The following is a 22,946-nucleotide window of genomic DNA, read 5'->3' on the forward strand; positions in this document are numbered from 1 at the left end:
AATCTTATAAATGCGCCCCTGAGGTGTACTGTGTAATGGCTGTGTCTAACCATGCTGGAACATGGACTGATCATACCATATCTCCTGGGCGGGGGAGGAATCAAAAGAGAGTAAACAGACAGGACAGATGGGATCGCAAATTATTCTTTTTTGTAAGGCAAAACATTTCACTGCCTGTTTTTAAGAAATGTTTTACCTGAAAGAAAGACTAATTTGAGATCCCATGCTGTCCTGTCTGTATCCTCTATTTTGTTTCCTCACTTTTTCAAGACATGTGGTATGATCAGACCATGTTTCCTCATGGTAAGACACAGCCATTACACAGTATACAGCAAGGGAACATTTGTAAGATTATCTCAGCACAGGAACATTTTTGTTAAAACACATCTAAATGTGGAACTTATTACTATTCCAAGATCTATTGATTAAAATGTTGATTAAAATTAACTTTGTTTGTGGGAAAACTCCTTTAAGGCAATGGAGGCTGAACTAGAAAACCAAGTACAACTTTGGCTATTGTTTCATAATTGCTAAAATAGACCTTCTAGAGTGATTTTATGAATGAAATCTTCAGTTCTTGCAAGTATACTTTCAAACAACTTGATCTATTTTGATAGATGAGTGTAAAATAGACAATCTAACGATCACTTAATTTAAAAAAGATATAGTTTTACCCATAAAAATGCTGGCCATCAGATATTCCCCTTCTGTCTACTGCCTGTTGACAAGTGTAATCCATCCCAGGCAGCGGAGACACCGAAACAGATGATAGGAGCTTTGTCTCGGCTCCTGCTCTCCTGTCTGTCAATCTGTATACTGTTATAACAGATTGGTGGGTTTTCAATTAAGGGAAAGGCTATGGAAAGTAAAACTGATGGCAGGATGTGAGGGAAAGGAAGTTTATTCAGTTCTAATGCTCTTAATGTTCTTAATATTAAAAGATTTAGTTTTACCCATAAAAATGCTGGCCATTAGATGTTCCCCTTCTCTTTGTTGCCAAGTGTTATCCATCCCAGGCAACACAGACACTGAAATGGAAGATAGGATCTTCTTCTCTGCTCCTGCTTTCCTGTCTGCCAATCTGTATATTGATATGACAGATTGGTGGGTTGTCAATTTAAGGAAAAGCAGTGCTAGGAATAACACATGGCAGGAAGTGAGGGAAAGGGAGTTTATTCAGGTAGCATAGTACGTTCAGAATGCCCAGAATGAGGAGCTGCCCACTCCAAAAGATTGGATGGCAAGTTACAGAGTATGAGAATCAGGACAGTTCTTTACATACTAGACCAGTATGTTCATCAAAAGCAATTTTACCTTTTAGTGGGATGTTGAAGGCAACAAAACTGTGCTTTTCTTCAGGTTTCACGGGAAAGTTATGCTTTAACCCCACATGAAATAAAACTGTAGCAACTACTGCATGTTAACATGCTGTACAGTAGAAGTTTTCAAAATGAAGGCCCCAGTCTAACATCACTTCCTGCTCTGTTGCTATTGGCTAAAGCTTCACTGCGCAAACGTCCTGATTGGCCTACTTCCTGCATAAAACTGCTGATATTGAGGGTAACTGCTTCTTTAAAGCTAATTCCTCCTCTATAGAAACAGAACAGAAAACACTCACTCTTTAAAAACTCAAGATATTGTAGCACATCCACACAAACGAACTTTAATTTTAATGAAAAGAATACCTGGGCCCCAGTTCATCTTCACAACGCCATGTAAACTCCCCAAAACTTTGAAAGTGCTGATTGTAGTGGAATCGTACACGGTGTAGACTGGGGGACCCCAGTTCTAGCAAGGTGTTGTATGCTGTTTGCTGTTCCTTACCGCTGGTGTAACCATTGAAAAGGTTGTAGATCTTATCAGCAACTTCTAAGTATTGAAAAAAGAACAATAACATTAACACAACCTGAAACATGGTGCATTTTTGATAATGAGAGTTGAGGGTATCCAGTTCAATTTTTCCAGCTTCAACAATTTTTTCCCCAAAAATTGGTTTGTGTGAATGGAATTGCCACAAACTGCAAGTAATGCAAATCCTCCAATTCCCAGAAAAGGTGTATATAACACTCTGAGGAGTCCTAGGACCAAATCCAACCACTTTCAAGCTTTTTAATGCAAATATTGCCTTAGGTCTCATTTTAACATTCGCAAATTTTCTCATATGTTAAAACCCAAATCTTTTTTCATAAATAATTTGGACAATTTTTTTTTATCAATGTTCGATCAATATGTCAGTTTTTACTATCAGTGTTTCATCAGGGATTTTCTGAAAAATAAATAAATAAATTGCAAACTTTCTCCTATCAACTATAATGTTAAAAATAGACAGCACATTGACTGGACACCGATGACAATGTGTGTGTAATTTTTAATGGACCCATAAACTTGTGCTGAAGTTTACTTACCATCTGTTTACCCATAACCATATATGATGATCTGACTTTGACACTACTAAGGCATCACTCAGACTTCCGGGAATCATGGGCGTGTTCTAGCCATTACTCTCAAAATAGGTTTGTACAGGTACACATTAATGTTTATAGTGCTATTCACACATCCGTTTTCCACTTCCATACTGTCACACACCTAGAATTTGTCCATTATTTTTTAGCTTTCTGTTCCTGTCTTTATGGATAAGCTTTGAGCTGTGACATGCTCTCACTATCTAGATTCATTGTATATTGGCTGCTGCGTTCCTTGCTTCGGCTTTTATACATGCTATGATAGCCCCCCTTGATTGACTGTATTATACCATGTGATGTGATAGCTGCAAGACATTATGGTAAAGCCCGACTGATCGTGCACGAGATCACATGAGTCTTCTCTGGTTGATGCAATCTTTTGTATTGTGCAAAATGGTGGTAAACATTTTTGTTGACTTGTGCAAAGTGAGTAGCAAATTATTCAAATTTGCTGGGCTATTTCCCCAAATTTTTACACATATGCAATTTGCATGAAACTGATTTTCTCATCTCTATTGAGACCTCATCATTATGGTAACGACCTCATTATAGTCTACATTGATTAACTTTAGCTTAGAATTCTCACAGTTTGGTACCCAAATTCATTATTTTCTTAATACCAGACCTGAAAAATACAGAATATTCTGTAGATCCACCGAGGCAAAACAATAACCCATTTTCTTTGTCATCTTTAACAGTTTATTAACTTTAGTCTTAATTAGATTTAATTGGTTTGCAAAAGAAGCTAAACTGAAGGAACTGCTGTAACAAATATCACTGAATACACAAAATGTAACAGTTGAGGTCATGTAACTAAACGAAGATCTTTCCAGCAATCTATTACATTTAATTAATTACAAATGCAAAGAAATTTGATCTCGGCTTCTGAAATGTTTTATTTTTTTTTAGCATTTGGGGATTTCATGAGCCGTAACCAGTTTTGGTCTGGATATTTGTGCTGTTTTTAAAGCAAATGCTGTAATATCGGAGGCTTATAAGCAACAGAACGACCCAAGAGTTTGGTGCTATTTCAGCCGCAGTCATAAAGTGTGTAGATAGGGGACCACAAAGACTTTGTGCAATAGCAAACTGAAGGCCTATGAGTTCATATGTGCATTTTCATGAGCATGAGATACTGTAGGGGTTGTACCAGATTAGAAAAACTTGGTTTAAGCCAGAATGGTGCAACAGTTATCCATAAATCGGGTGCGGTATTGCAGCATAGCCCCTACCACCTAAAAGAAGGTGAGATGCAAAACTAGACACAACCTGTGAACATGTGAGGTATAGGGATGAGCGAGAACTAAAATACTCGGATGTCATTATTCGAACCAAGCAACTCCCAATGCTCCGATGTTCATTTTGAGTAGGGGGTATAAAGCTAGTCAAAGGGAAATCTGAGCATTTTTATGGCAGACCCTTTCAGTAGGACTGGGGGGCAGTGAAAATGTTCAAATGGAGGGGAAAAGTGTTGAGAAATTGGAGTTTACAGAAAAAAATGTTAAGAAACATTCTTTCCTGTATAATGACTTGTATATAAGGAACATTTTTAAAAGAATTTAAAAAAAATTAATATAAGTGAGCCGAAATTGAAATTTTTTAATGAAAAAAAATGGGAATTTCAGTGTAATTTGTGAAGGAAGCGAGAACTGCCAAATATTAGATGGAAGAGGGACTTAGATACACCCAGTATTAACCATAAAGTAGGGCCCATATACAATTCTGCTCAAATTGTCATATAGTGGCACTCCTATTTAATACAAAGCATGTAATACTCTTTTGATGACTAATTGAAACCAGAAAAAAATGTTTTTTTGAAGTGTTATATACCACCGAAAAATAAGACAAGGAATGTAATACACATACTTTTTCACCCCCAAAAAAGAATGTGATCACGTGCAGGAGTTATTTATTTAGCAATAGACTGCAAAGCCCTAAGCCTTGCCTTGAAGCTGTATTCTGCCACTCTCCCTGCTCCTCCAACTGTACCTCCCTAGACTAAATGCAGAATGCATCTGATACAAACAGAAAAAGCATAAGATTAGCCCTCAGAAGGACTGTTAGTCTGATGGTGCAGCATCAGTACCAGCATCATCATTAGAGGATTCTGGTTCATTAAAATGTGCGCACACAGGCCTGGCCAACCATTCTCTCCCTCCAATTAGAACTGTCCCTGAGATGCGCAATGGCGTCAGTTTGCCAACCGTGGCGGCGCATGTTCTTTTACAACCACTGATGATATAATACAGCTAGCCAATCACAGTAATGCCATTACCAAGATGGCTACAGTATTACAGTGATTGACCGGCAATTCCCGCATGTTTATTGTATAACAGGTGCCAAACATGCGGGGATTTGAGCTTCAAATACAAGCACCGGCTAATGCTTGCTGAGTGCCGAGCATATCCGAGCACCCAGATACTCAAGTGATATTTGAGTATCACCGAGCACGTTTGCTCATCCCTAGTGAGGTACTGTAGAAGAAAGCAGCCATGTTTTTCAAATGATGTACAACCCCTTCTGTGCATGAGGGAACCTGTCAGCTGATTCATGGTGCCTAAAATGCAAGCATCATGAATTCGAGCCTGGCTGAATGCTTGCACCAGGTACATCTTTCTCTGAAATGCTCCAGGGTTTCAGAGAAAATACGTGTTCAAGATCTGGCTGGGGATCATAGCTGAATTCGGCCTCCGACACGGTCACCTTTTCCCAGCCACCTCTGTAGGTGATTGGCAGGTCTCTTGCTATGGAATCACCTAGACAGGCAATGGGATTCAATCACCTAGAAAGGTGTTGGATCTTTAAAGTATACTTTGTTTGAAACACGGGAGCGCTTTGAAGAAAAATATCCCTGGCAGCCAGTATCTGATTTATGCTGCACGCGGTTTGGGCAACATGAATCAGCTGACAAGTTCTTCTTTATATTTCGCTATCTGAATTTGTAGGAAAGGAGGACTTAGAAGTCGCCTGCCGGATCCCTGCATTAATAAATGATTTTATTTCTCATTAAATAACAATTCCAGAAGATTCTCTTTTCTTATCTGTACACTGTATCATTTCTATCTTCCTATAAATTTAAGAATGAAATCATAACTGGGTGTTACTCTTTCTCTTATCGTAGGGGGATGTCCCCACAAAGACAGCACTGATAGGATAATGTATAAAGACTTACCCTCAATTCTTAACGCCCAGTAATCATTTTATTTATAAATTGCTAGGAAATAATAATTCAGACCTGTATGAAAAGATGATCCACAATTGTTATTAAGTTTCAGAGGCCAGCTCCTCTTCACTTTCAGTTTTTAGTTCTTGCATTCCAAGAACACTAACTTATTGAATGTTGGTCAGTAGAGTTGTATCAGATTGTTGTGGAGAAGATGGTTTAATACCTTAATGTTGTATTGTGTGCAGATTATATTTTATTGTATGTTTTATCCTCCTGGAGGCTGCAGTTCCTGTTATTTAGGAGCGACCAGGTTAACTGTAAGGCTGGCCCATAATTATGGATGAGTAAAAGAGACCAGTGTGTGAGTTCCTGGTTTTATAGTTTGTGGGTAGTGAGCTAGAGATAAGGAAAGACACCGTCAGAGGAGAATTACCATCAATGGGTGTATGCGTGGAAGCAACAGAATGGCAAGGAAGCAAGTTATTCAGCAAGCAATCCTAGAGTTGGGGCAGTTTTCTCATAGTAGGCACGTTGTGGCACCTAATCTGGAAGAGTTAAAGTAGGACGCAGTGTTATCCAGACCTGGAGGTCCACAGCGAAGGAATATGGGGTGAGTTAGGCTGGGGTATGTCACTAAGGTGGTAGCTAGTGAGAGATCCCTACATTGTTCGCAAGAGTGCAGCTATGGTACAGTGGCGCAGCGTAACACATTGATCTATGTGTCCGGAAGATGGAAACCCCCCCAGCGTAACCTGTTATGCATCTGTAACGTTTCTCACAAATAATGTGCCGCTGTCTAGAACCGCTAACAATCTGCCTCTGTGTTAAATATTTCCTTAATCCCCATTCCTAATTTTTCCTTTCCACTCTCATTACCCATATATCTATATGGCTTTAAAAAAAACCCAATAAAAATGATTGAAAACCAAATACATTTGGCAATAAATTCCATTATAGTTTATTCTTATGAAACATTCCAAACATTTTTACCTTATCCGCAGCATACACACTAAGATTATAACTTTGCATGAATTATAGAATAGAATTTTTGATTGGATGGATACTTTGTCCTTATTTTGGGATAACAAATTATTAATTTTAGCAAACAAAAATCTTTTGGTTCTTTTATGACTTTACTATTATATTAGTTTTGCTATGAATAGAACAAATTCCCTATGGGAGCAACTTTTGTGAATGTAATGGAATATACCGCATCTGCTTATATATGATTTAAACAGGAAGATTACGATTTTTAACTTACAGGGGCATCTATTATTGAAATTTTCTTTACCCCATAGACATTTTGTTTTTTAATTTTAAGCCATTAAATTCATATAAAGTCTTAGGCTACATACAGCTACGTGTATTGCAAGAGGTAAATGCTATATTATACCCACAAGCAACACCAGACAGGATTGTTAACAAATCCATGAGAGGAACAGCAATATACAATTCCCAAAAATCCTTGGGGATAGACCTCAATTGAAAAAGTTAATATTTAAAGGTCTTAGCGAGAATATATGGTATTAATTCTAAAAATTCTATTCATTGAATAGTAAACAATATTCAGTTTCGTGAATTTTTGACTACTTTATGTAACTGTGATCTCCGTGCTGCAGAGACTGTACAGAGGTGGAGGGTGCGGGCTACAATATCTCTTCTAGGCACCAAACTTAATCTCGCTATATCACAACAATCAACTTTTGTTTTTTCTTCTCAGAGCTGTTTTATATTTTCTGATGCATTTTACATGTTTTTTTTTCTTTTAACATCGTCTACCTATTAATTTATTTACAGCGTGGAGCATTTCATTATAAAATATGCACAAGATGATGGGAAGCTTGTCATGGTTCTAAGTAAATATCTTGATCTCTACTGTATTTTAGTACCAGGAAGACCAACATTGATCTAAAAAAACCAAGAGTGCTGAACTTTATGGAATCCGATGTATACTGTAAGTATACTGACATCATGACCATTCCCTTAGGTGTTATTTTGATTTTCTAAGAGAAGAAATTATGAAAGTCTCCATAATATATTGCATTCTAGATGAAAAAAAAAGTATGTTGTCATAGGAAGGCATATAGCCAAAGGCTTAACTCGAAGCTCCGCACCTCAATGCAAAATCTGTAAAAGAGCCCTTATCTACGATGCACTATTTATGATGGTGGTATCTTTCTATATGGCGGAGGGGCTTTTGGGACCCCCCAGGTAACAGGGACTGAGTGCTACTGCTACATCTGTACTCCCTGTAGCTATGCGCCTGGGTTAAGTTCACAGCTATCATGGAAGTGTTACTTTAGTTGCCGGAAATCAAAAGGAACATGTCACTTGATTCATGCTTCCCAAACTAGCTTCTTCATGTGTCAGATCTATGCCATGTGTGTAGATAGGGTGAGATCGGTTAGTCAATCATGTGATGATGCTGCGCCGGACGTAGTCAGTCGGCTATCTTCTCAAACTATATTTTTTCTGAACCATCGGAACAGTATAGAGAAAAATATATCTGGCTGCAATGGTGAAGTGAGACTCTGATTCATGCTGTATAATAATGGAAGGGAATCCAGATTCATAGATATAAAATTTATTGGCGAGATTATACAGTGTGTACCAGAAACACGTTGGTGTTTCCATTGATGGAGTAAATTTTTTATGGAATTTTTTTTTTAATAATCTTTTGTTCCATGACTATATGGCTATCTCCGTCCTCGGCAGTGATGCTACTACTTGCTCTGGACCAAATCAGGCTATTATGGTAAGCTGGTTTCCCTTTTCTACCTTGATTCATACTGTTCTTGGTTTGAGCAGCATGAATCGACTAGCTTAAAGGGCTATTCTCAGCCATTAAAGCTATCAACTATCCACTGGGACCTCTACTGATCCCAAGAACAAGGATTTGAAATGGTTAGTCAGATTGGAGTGGCAGTAACTCGTGCCAACTCTACCGTTCATTCTCCATGGGACTGCTGGAGTTGGTGGGGTTGGTTGATGCTATTAGAGTTGGTGTGAATTTATCTACACTGCCCATTTCATCGGCCACAACAATAGTCTGTGACTGCTGTAGGCGAGAAGGAGGACCTCCACTAACCTGCTGACCACTGTGACTTTTCTTTTGATTTGGTGGTTTGGCGAGATATCATATGATCAATCACACCACAACGTTGTCATAATGCCAGGGCAAATAATCAAAAGAAGAGCCGGATAAGAGGCTGTACTCCATCCACCATGGTGTGACCAGAAACCAATGTCATGGCCGATGGTATTGGATGTGTGAATCGATTGGCATCAACTGTAGTTGATATCCCTTAAACATCCCATTTTCTAAGATTTAAAATAATCTTTACCTTGAGACTTGACGTCATCCACCTCTGGACATGGCATTCGCACAGTCACATGGCTCGGCTCAGAACGTCTACCTGTGTTATCAACTCCCCAAAGTGTGAACCTAATCAAGCCGGGAGACAAAACTACTTTATTTTGATCAATGCACAAGACGTACTGAAAGATTTCTTAAGTCAGGGAAGAACAAGGGTTAAGCTTCTAAACCTGTCTATGATGAAGACCACAAATTATATTACCAGCTACAATATAAAGAGCGAAACCCTAAGGCACGGTGCAAAGCTTATCAGACTTTGGCCAAACTAAGACCTCAACGTGAATAGATATTACCAAAGATGATTAAATGGGAGTAATAAGAAAAGATTAATTTACCAAACCGGGGTTATTAAGGGGCCCATAAGTCCTAAGGCAACAGCATGTCACCTATTAAATAATACAGGGACTATTAATAGCAAAATCTATTAACCTTTTTTTCCCACAATGCTCCACAATAATTCACTTCACTGATTCACTTTGCTAATGTTAAAGATGGTCAATTTAAATGAAAATAGAATCAGAGGACTCTAACCGGCAGAGTCTGACTCCATTATACCCCTGATAATCAAATAACATTATGGAGCAGCGGAGGATAGCTCTCACGTGTAAGAAGTGTCAGACTCCAAGCAGCGGACCACGATCGATATAGCGGAAGAATGTTTGTCAGGGACTTGGGCTGGCATCACGCATGGAGATTTTGCTCCTGAGATTATATCTTCAACAAAACTTAAGACAGTCTCTGATAATGGAAAAGATATAGAAAAAAAGTGGTGCAATATTAATCTGGAATATAAAAGATATAAATGCAATGTATATCATATAACAGCTGAAATTAATATATTAGAATCTTTACCAGATATAGTAGATAAACATTAATTCTGAAAAAAAATATACACACTTGCTTAGAGTTTTCTTTTGTAGGGCTGACCTAAACAATAAATGGGTGGAGTTTATGTAAATGTATAACTCATGCACCCCTGATGAAGTATGAATAGCGGCGAAACATGTCCAAATGATTTGTATGCTAGATTTTAATTGCTGACTATCTCTTGCACAAGGATGACTGCTGGGGGAGTTGACGATCAGGTCTGATTTTGAAATGGTGATACTTTTGTTCTTGGTGAGATATGTCGCCACCAGATATGTCTGGCAGCGACTCTCTCCTTGAGAACACGGGGAAGCTCAGCAGAGAGAGCGCTACTGTTTATTGAGGAGTCAAGAGAAACATAGTTGACAGCTGAAGGATTGGTTGAGCTATCATTCTCCCGAAAGATGTCTATTCTGCATGAAGGGCTTTAGTGGCTTTATCTTCAGGAATCTAGCAAATTATCAAACAAATGTAATCTGTCAGATATTAAGTGCTTTACTACATTGGATTAACTTAATTATCAAAAAATAATGTGATTTATGTTGATAGAACTCTTCTCACCGTCACTGTTACCTGTTTCCATTTTGGAATGGTCCAGTTTGTCAGTAACCTTCTCCTGGCTAATGAGATAATCGACTATTCGCGCTCCGATTGGGGATTCATAATGCATCCATTCAAGCACCAGGAGAGAACTGCTGGGCTCCTGCAGCATAGATAGGTGTAACCTATGGGGACGTAACAGAGGGTCTTGAGTCCTGACATATTCAGATAGTGTATTTGTATAACAGCAGACATGATATCCCGAAGACCAGCGCCAACTACTTGGGAGTACTTGGCGTGCCTACATTATTTACGTGGCATGCTGTTCACACACGTAGTATAGATCTGCCTCGCTATGTAAATAGCATTTACGAGGGCCTTTGGCAGCGAAGATAATGGCTGCTACATCTGTAAATTTCACTAATAATTAATGCAATCATTAAAGGTCTACTCCTATCATATAACGTGTTGGCATAGGGCAAGAAAATGTTATTGATTTGTAATTAATGGGGAGCAGCAGTTTGGAGAGGAAAGTAGATGCATTACTTTTTTAACCTTGCATTTCCTTTATTTATTTATTTTTTATATTGTATATTACCAACACATTCCATATCTCATTAGGAATCATATTAAAATTCCCTGGTGAAGTGAAAAAGGACCAGATGATTGTGCTCCCATCAAGATTGAATGGGGCAAATGGATCCAAGGAGTAGAGAGATAAAACAAAAGATAGATACAAATCAACTTTTATTTAAAAAAAACAAAAACCAAAACACTGTGTTTCGCCTGCATCTAGCCTTCCTCAGGTGTATAGAAAATGGTCATATAGTCAGCTCTTATGTACCTTTCACATAAAATGGGCTGAGTTATCAATTAACATTTTTTGTTTGCTTGTTTTGATAATTGATAACTCTGCTATCTTATGTGAAAGAGCTTACTATATGACCATTTGCTATACACCTGAGGAAGGCTGAATGCAGCCGAAACACAGTGTTTTTTTTTAAATAAAAGTTTATTATTACTAGTTTTTGTTTTCTCTGTACTTATTGGATCCATTTGCCCAACTCCTTTTTGATGGCAGTGTCCTTCATTTGGTCCTTTTAAACTTCCTCAAGTTCTGCCAGAACTCCCTAAGATGGATATTTCCACAGTATACCAGCTTGGTTGCACCCATTGCACCCAATTGGTTTTATATTTTTATCTACTACCCTCAGAACACACTCCTTTCTCTCATTTTTTTCCACCAAGGAAATTCCGAGCATTGGTAGAATTAAAATTCCCTAACACTTATTCTTTCGGAGTGTTGGACAAAACCAGATTTCCTGCAAAAATACCAAGCACGATGTAACTGTACGTGGGATAAAGAAGAGTTAAGGATTAAATAATAACTTGGATTCTGTTATTGATTAATGTCATTGATGTTTTTACCAAACTTAGCTAAGCAATTATTAATGTAAATTTGCTTTTATTAAGTAGGCCCTACGGAGCGATACAATTCATTGCACTGACAACTATGGTCGATCAGATATCTACCGGCTCTTACATCTTCTCTCTTGTTTAAGCCACCAGAAAAAAAAAATCCAATCTTCACATTTTTTATTAAAAATCTATAGACACTTTCTTTTGATCAATATCCATGTTTCTGATCAATAAATCAGCTGATCGGAGAGTATACTCGGTACAGTTAATGGCCTCATGTCATGAAATATTCAACTTCGCAGTCCAATAATTCAGTCCAGTGCTAAGACCAACAGCGGCGGCACAAAACGTAGAATAGAAGAAGGCACAGAGCTGCACGCAATCAACCTAGATTTATGTTTAGTGCTGTCTGACTACTGGGTTCTCCTCTTTGGATAATTCCTACTTGATAGAAGGGCTCCTTGACAATAAGCTGATGCACCGACCTCGGTGATCGTTAGTGGAGCACCCTATCAGTAAGTGCTTAATTTCCCTACAGTGCCCCCGCAGGAGAACAAATGCATTGCACAATGCCCACTCAACTCAGTGCATGATCAATATAATACAGGTTAGTCTTTCTAGCTGCTCTTCAATCTGGCCAAGTGAAGAAGATCTTGACCGAGAACTCCCCTTATTGATTTAAAAATGGATCTTTCACCAGATTTCATTATCCAAAATTATATGGGCGCATATCGTCGCTCAGTGTGCCTCCAATTACTAAAGGGCAATATTTTATAGACTCTTCTAGAATCTGTGAGGAAAGAACACAGTACAGAAGTATTCTTCCCAACAAGCACTACTTCTGGGGTGAGAAAGCACAACACAGAGGCTCATAGAGCACCAGGGTTAGGAATACCATATGTGAAACATGTTTAGCTTCGCATAGACAAAGGAGCACAGAGAGGCAACTATCACCTTAAAAGGAATCTGCTACCAGGTTTTTGTTACCTAATTTGTCAGCAGCATAAAGTAGGGGCAGAGACCCTGATTCCAATGATGTGTCACTTACTGGACTGCTCTGTGCAGTTTTCATAAAATCATGGTTTTATCAGCAGAGGACTAATAAACCTGATGGCAGATAGTAAAACCACGCCCCCACCACTGATTGGCCCCCACCACTGATTGGCAGCTTTCTGCCTATGCACAGTGTACACAGAGAGCTACCAATCGGTGGTGTGGGCAGGGTTATACACAGCTTAGCAGTCAGAGAACTGGTTGATCTGCAGCAGAGAAAAGAGGGATTTTATAAAAACTGCAGCACGCAATAAATTAAATTATACATCGCAGGAATCAGGGTCTCTGCACCTACATCATGCTGCTCTTAGGTGAGGTAGCAAAAACCTGGTGACAGATTCACTTTAAAGATAGCTTCTACTAAGACCTACACTATGTTAGGACATTTTTAACCATAGAGCAAAATTTGCTTTTAAGCCCTAGATACACGATATGTCTCAACAGGAAAACAGATTGCCTACTGCAGTTCTTCGGTCACATTATTGAAGCGTCTTTGCAGTTACATTTTTTTATTGACTTACCATATTTGTAATGATTTGAGCTTATGAATCAGTGACACAACCCTATAGATCAGATTATGGAGCAGAGAGAGCGCTTTATAGCACATGAAACATACAGAGGGTAGGCGCCGGCTTAAATTGGTTTAGCAAGCTGCGATCCATAACTTAATAAAAAAAAGAAAATTATTACTCATATCCCACAAAGCTCAGAGATGTGTGAAGCCGAACATGAGACTGGGAACTGTGGAAACATAATTATCAATAAAATATGTTTTATTGCATCACATAAAAGATGAGACAGCGACAAACAATATCCTGTTATGGAAACGAGAGCTGTGAGTCGCCGGCAGTGTGAGCAGGGGCTAAGGATGACAGTGATCTGTGAAAGGTGATGTGCAAAGACAAAAGGGGTCTACAGGAGTTAGCAAAAAGTATGGTAAAACGAGATAAGGTCAGCTGGCACCAGATGTCTGCCCATAGCTCGCTCCACCATATGCCTCAGGATTCGATCCAGCAGTCTTGTGGTTGTCTCTATCCCCTGAGACACTGGAGATCCTGTCGCAGTCCGGGTGCTGATCACCCTTTGTCTTTCGTCTACTCCTTTCTTACAGCAGGTGTTTTCCATTTACTATTTGGCCTATCCTATCACTCCGCAGGGCCTTCTATTTACACCTCACTGCTTCCTCTGTTCCCTGCTGGTGAAGTCTCACAACTACCCAATTTGATGTTGAGGGAGTCATCCTTATTTGTGACAGTCAGTAGGTGTTTACCCTTGGAGATTTATTTTTGGTGGTGCTAGTATTTCCTTATCCTCTCCCTTTTGGTTGGTTACGCCTACTGTTCTCTTGGTTTCCATTTTGTTGTTTCTTGAGCCTTTTTGTATGATTGCAGTTTCCTTTAATCCCAGTCTGTTTCCCCTGTCTGTCTGGTTTGTGCTATCCGTTTTACGTCAGTCTTATACCTCCCTGGGTGGAGGAGGAATTAGTTTAGTGTGCATTCAGGAGCAGAGTAAGGTTGGAGACCCAGGCTTTTCTACCTTCAAGAGTACCCTGGGGATAAGGATAGTGAAGGTCCCAGCTCCAGGAACAGTTGCAGGCCCCTCTCCCTTACTTCAGACCAGCACATCTTGACAATAGCAAGGTGGTTGACACTTGTTTAGAGGCTGATGATTGTAGAGGGTCAATTACCTTGACACCCATAGATCACTAAAGTTCCCTGCATGAATATAGTAGTATTGAGCAGTGTTACCACCACTGCGTTCACGGTCTAAAAAAGTGTTGGTCGCAGATGCTTACTACTTCTCTAGTCACACAGGGGACTTTTGGCCTCTCATTTTTGGAATTAGTGGAGGTTTCACCATGTGTATGCCCAGTGATTATACATTTATCATCCATTCTGTAATGTTAGTCTCTTAATTGTTTGGTCCCTCTACAGTTTGAATATCTCCTAATTGGCATAGGTAGATGTGCTGCCCTCATGAGCTCCTTTAACGCCTTTCTTCTGGTAGCCATGCTTTCAGTAGAGGGACCAGGAAGCTTTAGAACTTTATTACCCTGCTGAATAACTCCATATCTGGAGGTTAATAACATTTGGGAGCATGACAGATTCCCTTTAATGCTTCGATCAACCAGACAGCAAGACTTTTCCTTTCTGATTGACTGATGACAAAATTAGCACAAAAAAGATTTCAAATGCTTCTTTAGCTAATTATCATGTAAAAAAGTAGTCTTTACAGAAGCATTTTTAAAGGTTATTCGTCATCAGAAAATTATGTATTTTTTAATCAGGTTTTTGTGTTACATGTATTTTTAATTTTTGGGAGCATTTTTTTAATGTCATGGTCATGGTCTTTATTAATAAGCAAAATTAGTAAACTTGCAATTTTCAAATTGTCCACTGGGGCTTTTTTATACTCATACTTCCTGTCATTTCAGGAAGAGTTTACAGAAGTTTCCTGATCATCAGAGGCAGGATCACCTCTAAATGATGACACGGGATTCATTAACCACATTAGCTAATGTCACATCACAGCTGACCCTGCTCCCCCTTCCTTCATAATGACCAGTGCACTTGCTCATTAGATGGTTCAATACAAAATACAGGATCAGAGTCGGTTCACCATGATTAATGTATATGTGAATTGTCTGAAACCACAAATTGCAAGATTTCTAATTTTTATTTTTAGTAATGATTGTGATTTAAAAATCCCCATTGCCAAGAAAAGGTCATCTTCCGAACTTTCCGGTCATTTAAAGATTTAAAGAGAAATTGTGTAGACCCACTGGCACCATTGATAGACAGCTTTCTGACTACGCTGTGCGTAGGGGGAAAGATGTTTATCAACGTTGTGAATTTGGAGGTCTACCTAGTAGGTGATCAGATCATCACTGAGAGTTCTAGCAGAGCTGTAAGAGATAAATCCTTTTTTTTTATAAAAACAAAAGCAAGAAGTGAGAATGAACTGGAATGAGGGTTTTGGCCCCGTCGTTATTCTGCCATCAGATGGGGCTGGCTAAAACGGATACGATTCCCTTTAAAATTACATGTGGCCATTTAAATATCTGATAAATTGGGGTTCGACCCTCCATGATGTCTAAAGCCTCTAACAACCTAATAAGATTTTTTTTTAAAAATTGAGTTCTGGGAGGATCAATAGAAATTTTTTAGAGGTTTTATCTATGTGAACACTGAAAGAAGAAAGACCATAGAGTGAGCATAGAAATATAGGTAAACTCTGGATCTTTGAACCTTACATGGGTTGTGGCAGAGGAGCACACGTCGGAAGTCCGTCTGCACCAAAGGCTGTGGAGTCACATCGACACCAATCTTCAATCACATCACCCCGACCTGAGCACCAAAGGGAGCTGAGCACGGCTTCCTGCAGCAACTGAGAGAAGGACAGACAGCCATGAGCATGGAATCTTGCTGTAAGAAGACAGACAGCTGAACATTGGCCCTGGCTATAAAACGGAGACACGCGGCAAACTAACTTTGGGTACGCCAACATATTAAAAATGGAGACTAAATAAAGCCCTGCTCTTACCTAGGTGCAGATTATTATTATTATTATTATTTATTGTTATAGCGCCATTTATTCCATGGCGCTTTACATGTGATGAGGGGTGTACATAATAAAAACAAGTACAATAATCTTAAACAATACAAGTCATAACTGGTACAGGAGGAGAGAGGACCCTGCCCTCGAAGGCTCACAATCTACAAGGGATGGGTAAGAATACAGTAGGCGATGATAGAGCTGGTCGTGCAGCAGTTTGGTCGATCGGTGGTTACTGCAGGTTGTAGGCTTGTCAGAAGAGGTAGGTCTTCAGGCTCTTTTTGAGGGTTTCGATGGTAGGCGAGAGTCTGATGTGTTGTGGTAGAGGGTTCCAGAGTAGGGGTGATACGCAAGAGAAATCTTGTATACAATTGTGGGAAGAGGAGATAAGAGGGGAGTAGAGAAGGAGATCTTGTGAGGATCGGAGGTTGCATGTAGGTAAGTACCGGGAGACGAGGTCACAGATGTATGGAGGAGACAGGTTGTGGATGGCTTTGTACATCATGGTTAGGGTTTTGTACTGGAGTCTCTGAGCAATGGGGAGCCAGTGAAGGGATTGACAGAGGGGAGAGGCCGGGGAATAGCGGGGGGACAGGTGGATTAGTCGGGCAGCAGAGTTTAGAATAGATTGGAGGGGTGCGAGAGTGTTAGAGGGGAGGTCACAGAGCAGGAGGTTGCAGTAGTCAAGGCAAGAGATGATGAGGGCATGGACTAGGGTTTTTGCAGATTCTTGGTTGAGGAATGTACGGATTCGTGAAATATTTTTGAGTTGAAGTTGGCAGGAAGTGGAAAGGGCTTGGATATGTGGTTTGAAGGAGAGATCAGCGTCAAGGATTACCCCGAGGCATCGAGCGTGTGGGACTGGGGAGAGTGGGCAGCCATGTACTGTAATGGATAGGTTCGTTGGGGGAGTCACGTGAGATGGGGGAAAGATGATAAATGTGTATGCCCATTAGTAAACCTATATTTATCACCCCAGATACATAGAACAAAATAAGAAGAAATCTGCATTTACACACAGACTCTCGAGTGAATCTCAGCTCTTGAACACCATTGTTTTTTTTTTCCTAAAAAAATAAATGGGTCCAAAATTATTTACTAATTATTTTCTTTTGGCTTCTTAAGAGTGATTAGTGCCAAGTATTTCTGGAATAAAAAATAATAAATTCATCTACAAACAGAGAGATAAATTATAAAATCCCGGCGTTCGGTGATCATAACTAAAGGGCAGGTGCATAATCTTTGATTGTTCCTATTAGCCAAATGACAGAATATTATTTTGCCAGTTTGGTATAATAAAATAATGGTCTTTTCCCATTGTGTATTATCCTTATGTAAGTCGTCATACCCTGATGCTTCAATATTAAAGTAGTACGCAGTAAGCATCTAAGCTTCATCTAGGGGTGGCTGCAAGAAGACTACATGCTACCATGTAACCTGCATAAAATGTTGGATCCTACGGAGCCATGGTGTTTGCAGTAATACTGGACATTCACTCTTAAAAAAATATCCTTAAGATAGACAGAAAGGGAAATCTATCATGAAAATTTTGAAAGCCATTTTTACATGAGGCTGCTTTGCTTTTATTTGCACCAAATTTATCTCAATGTTGTTAACTCTGATGCAAATGGAAAAATAAAACTTCTGTCCAGAGATGTTTCATTAGTTTTTATTCCCGCTCCTTCCACTAGAATTAGAATGGCAGCTTTTCTCTACGTTGCAGTTAATAAATCGGGCTTACTCTTATTTGACAAACTAACCAAACCAAATCTCCTTCCTACTTAACTCAGACAGTCTCAAATCTTTGCACAAATAAAGATATGTGGCAAAATTTGCTACTCTTTGGTTCATGAAATCTGCAGCAATAAGCTTACTACATTCTACAGGAAGTTGCCACATATGCTGTGATTATGCATTATGGATGTACATATATCCCATTCCCTTTCGCCTCTTCCATCCATTGGATGAGCTTGATGGACATTTGTTTTTTTTTACCAACCATATTTGCTATACTATACAATCCTGGCAAATATGGGCTGTCCTTGCCTGAAAAGGGTGGAATTTATATGAGTTGGAGTTGTTCCTGGGTCGGACTGAGGTAGGAATTAAACATCCATATTCTACCAAACATCAATGTCGGTAAGTAAATCATCATTACCAGATCTCCTGGCACCTCCACTGATCTGCTGATTGAGGGTACTGTAGTGCACCGGAATTGGCATAGCTCTGTACATTGTGTTCTGTCACTGAATGCCCTACAGCAAGATTCACTTGAATGGGAGAAAGCTGCAGCACAATTCATATCCACCATGCAACATACAAAGCCCTGAAAGATCCAGTGTACCGGAAGAACATTGAATGGAGACTGTCAGCAATTGACGGACTATTCAAACTAAGCACAGCTACACCCTTAACATGGCTTGGCAGTTCAGCGAACCTTCCGATCTTGATATCTATCTATCTATCTATCTATCTATCTATCTATCTATCTATCTATCTATCTATCTATCTATCTATCCATTATCTATCTCCACCCTTCTTTTGTGCTGAAAGGGCTGATAAATTCCTTTTAGAGCACAGTCAGATGAGCGTTTGAATCAGACCAAGATTGGACCGTAATGCACAGACTGGCTGGCTGCTCTCCCTACCAGAGAGTGACAACTTGATATATCTCTATGTATCTGTCAAACTCAAGTTTGGAAAGCTGCCATCCAGTTCACGAATCACGGTCCGATCTTGGTCCAATTTATACAGCCCTCTAACTGCACCCTTCAAGTCTTGTAAATCCCCTTTAAGGCTAATGCAGATAACCGCATTATCAGACTGAGTGTGATCTGACAAAACATCGGATCAAACTCGGACCCGTGTTATTTTCTGGGCCCGTGCACACGTCTGATATTTGCCTTGGACAGAGCCAGTCTAGGGGAAAAAATGCAGCGTACCCAAGTTTGATCTGATATTCGGCTAAAACTTGGCCAGGCAAGTCAATGAGTCCTTGGAAGACATCGGACTGCACTCGGTTGATATCTGAGTGCAATTCGATTTCTGAGCACTGGCAGAAAAGATGGAGACATTTTCTTCTCCATCTGATCACATGCTAATCAAATTCTGGTGACGGTATAATTAGCATAATCATCCCGATTCTCTCAGACGAGAGAACATGCGCTCGTGCGACCCTAGCCTTAAAGTCTTGTAAATCCCTTTAATCTGGAATTGCTTTGCCTTCACTTTAGATTTATGGTTTCATCTGATATGCCTAATAGGACATATGGACACCGGGTTGTAGTGATAGAAACATTTGCTTATCAACTTAAGCACAAGGTTCCTCTAAGGTTTAGAAAAGTTTCATTAGGTTTATTCTTGGTTGTCAATTTCTTGTATGGCTCAACAACTTTTTGTTTTATTTGCTTGGCTCATAATAACTTATTGCTGTGGCATACAGGAATATGAGCTATTACACCATATTATACTCTCTGACATCAGTATATTTGAGTAGTGTTAAGAATTCATTTGTTTTAAAAAGTTAAGGGCATTAAATTAGTCTATGTATTGAATAATCCATACCCTACTGTGTAATGTAAGCAAAATCAAGCTGTCTTGCGCTTGCATAAAAGCACGGAGCTGAACCCTGTGTGCATGGGTTGTAAATTATTCTTTATCATAAATGAGAACTTGGCTTTGGGACATAAATTTAAACCTTCAGTATATTCTGGGTTGAAATAAGGTCAAGAATTAGAAATAACCAAGAACCTTACTAAAACAAGACAGAAAACTAAATTGAATGTTGTTTTCTTGGTTTTTCTTTAAAAAAATGTATATGCAACTTCTATGTACCTATTAAAGTAACAGATAATCTGTAGGAAATTTGCTGAGACCCTTGCCCCCACAAATCTTATGAAATGAGCTGTCACTAAGCAGTTTTACATATGCTGAGACCATTGTTTGTCTACTGCCATCAAGTGAATATTCAGCACATCATCACCATAGGGAGTTATATGTAGACCATTGTACCGGCTGGAACATAAATGGCAGTCAATTTAGTTGAGAACAATTTTTTGTATTTTTACCACCTTCCCTTCCGTCAGGCAAATGTTTTAAAATCCTATACATCTCCTATACCAAAATCTCTTTTTCTGTGGGGCACCATGAATAATATTCACTTACCTGCTGGGTGACATTGTTGTTGGTGACCAGCTCATATATTGGGACTGCCTTTGTGACTTCTAGAAGAACAGGCTCTGGTGGAGAATCTGGGCTGGAAGTAACATGGCACAACTGGCAATAGGAGGAACATCGTCCACGACTTTGACACTCCATGCGCAAACCTTGAATCAGTCGCTTGGTGCCGGTATCAAGAAGACTGTTGATGTACTCTGGGAATGTCAGCACTTTTGGTTCTCTTTCTCTTTCCTCAGACTCATCAGATGGCGTATTTCCTAGGAAAAAGAAAGTCTGTAAGGGATGTCGAAGCTGTCTTGGAGACATGTAACTCCTTCCTTGTGATTAGAGTGGTTTACAAGGTTTAGAACTCAACTGATCAGACATTGATGGCATGAAGGCCATATACCTAGAAAAAAACATATATAGCTCAAATTTCTCAATTTGGCCATCAAGTTTGAGGCATGAAGAGCATACGTGCTAACTTTACAAGATTGGCATCAGTGAGCTGTACAGTGCACCACTGAAAATTTTTGAATGTAGTGTAGGGATTCACTCTCTCTGGCAGGCATTAGGCAGTGTTCACATAGGCAATGTTGTTAGTCCAGGAAAGTAAGGTTTATTAACTCCATAAACCCCGGAGGGACTTTAACACAAAACAGCCGTGCTCTGGGACAAATGCAATTACATCATGAAAGTACAATACATACACACCCATTGACTCTCCTCACTGACACATTACCTGGCTCTTTAGCAAAAACACTGCAGGTGCATCTAAAAAAAACCTGCAGAGCTGGAATTAAACCGTGTCCTTCCCAGCTAATGTTAGGGCTGGTGGAATGCACCAAATATTATTAAAGAAGATATAAGGTGCGTTTGCAGCCTGGGGTCCACTGCGCAGAGATGACACCTGCTGCTCAGTAATGGTGGACAGTATATGGCGGTATAATGTGAACCTACACGGGTTAACTTCACCTGGTATGAAAGGAGGTGAACCCTGTTGCGTCACAGGGCCACAATACCACAGAGTGAACGCTACTGTTTGGTCACAGGACTCTGCCCCAAGGACACACGGTTAGAGTCCCTCTAGACCCACTAGCGCTCAGCGCCGCAACTGTGGTGCCAGGGAGAAACTAAATGCAAAAGATTTAGCGCACTGAGTGCGTGCAGCGTCGCTCTGGCGGACGCCACTAACTGCCCTAACTAGGGACCGGAAAGCACACTAGCTGCGCACGGCGCCGCACTGGCGGACGCTGCTGTATTGATGCTGTAGTGTCGTGCCTCATGCTGGATGGCACTAACTGGCACTAGTCAGCTCCAAACACCCAACCCACAAACAACAACATTAGGGAAGGGGTTGATTAGGAGCTTTCATCAGATAACATACATACATCCACACACACGATTTTAGTTTATAGTAGCGCATGGCCGAGCAGCCATGCAAACCTTTTATAGTTGCTGCCTTCCAGGACCTTCCCAGTGGTCCAATGAGAGCTGCTAAAGGACCTGAGCGTGTGACCTCCGACCTCCAATGAGAGGTCGTCCCACGGGCATGCTCAGTAGATAAAAAGCAGGACTTAGTCCCTTGAGCGTCTGCTTGCCGCTGAATAATGCTGGTTACAATAAATGAACCTGTGACGGCAGCATTAACCAGACACATAGCATCAGCTTGAGCAAGACGCTGGGACCGACGACTCTGCTGAGCAGGCTCCTCTGCAGCTGGGGAAGAATGGGAGACCGCAGAAGACATGGTTCGAGATTCCCCCTGTGCAGCGGCGGGAACTCGACACCTAACAGCTATGCTAGAATAGGTACCTCATTTCTCAGTGGCAACCCTCCACATTGATTTCCCATCAATTTTTTAGCCCATTCACCCTCACTTCTCCACCTACCTGAGATAACAGAGTACAAGTAACGTGAATGTCAAGAAACATGGATTCGCCGGATTTCAAAAGGTTTTGGTAAGTCCTTGGAGATTTTACAGCACACCGGGGAGACCAAAGAGTCTCCACTTTTTGTGATAGACTCTAGGATATGTAGCAAGTATGATTAATGCTGGTCAACCACATTAGAATGCTGTTGGTCAAACGATGCTGTAGCTGATCTTTTGACCGACAGCCATCTCAACAGATTCTCCCATATACAGAAGCCCTCCTGTGTTCTCTATGAGAAAGTTGCTGACTAATATGTTGGCCAGTGGCATACATCAGGGAGAACAAAGAAATCGGTAGTCCAAAATTGACATGTGCTATCGACATCTCTCCCGATCATCATTCGTCTGGTGCCCACATATGCATTAGACTATCCGCCAAACCCGTTGATATTGGCATCTTCGCACAACATTACCTTA

General features: G+C 40.1%; 1 protein-coding gene across 6 annotated transcripts in view; it reads right to left on the minus strand.

Moving 5' to 3' along the window:
• ASTN1 (astrotactin 1) overlaps window positions 1-22,946 on the minus strand; it is a 476,663-nt gene that overhangs the window by 6,105 nt on the left and 447,612 nt on the right. For 3 of the 6 annotated variants that reach the window (XM_077276252.1, XM_077276255.1, XM_077276254.1), the window contains 6 exons: window positions 20,603-20,874; window positions 16,137-16,270; window positions 10,445-10,596; window positions 9,607-9,742; window positions 8,973-9,073; window positions 1,686-1,869 (listed from right to left, as the gene is read on the minus strand). In XM_077276252.1, the coding sequence (XP_077132367.1) occupies window positions 1,686-1,869; window positions 8,973-9,073; window positions 9,607-9,742; window positions 10,445-10,596; window positions 16,137-16,270; window positions 20,603-20,874 (979 nt within the window). Of the gene's footprint in view, window positions 1-1,685; window positions 1,870-8,972; window positions 9,074-9,606; window positions 9,743-10,432; window positions 10,597-16,136; window positions 16,271-20,602; window positions 20,875-22,946 lie in introns of all 6 variants that reach the window. The other 3 variants (XM_077276249.1, XM_077276250.1, XM_077276251.1) reach the window with 1 other exon arrangement.

The sequence above is a fragment of the Ranitomeya variabilis genome, chromosome 8 (assembly GCF_051348905.1).
Source record: "Ranitomeya variabilis isolate aRanVar5 chromosome 8, aRanVar5.hap1, whole genome shotgun sequence".
Classification (NCBI taxonomy): domain Eukaryota; kingdom Metazoa; phylum Chordata; class Amphibia; order Anura; family Dendrobatidae; genus Ranitomeya; species Ranitomeya variabilis.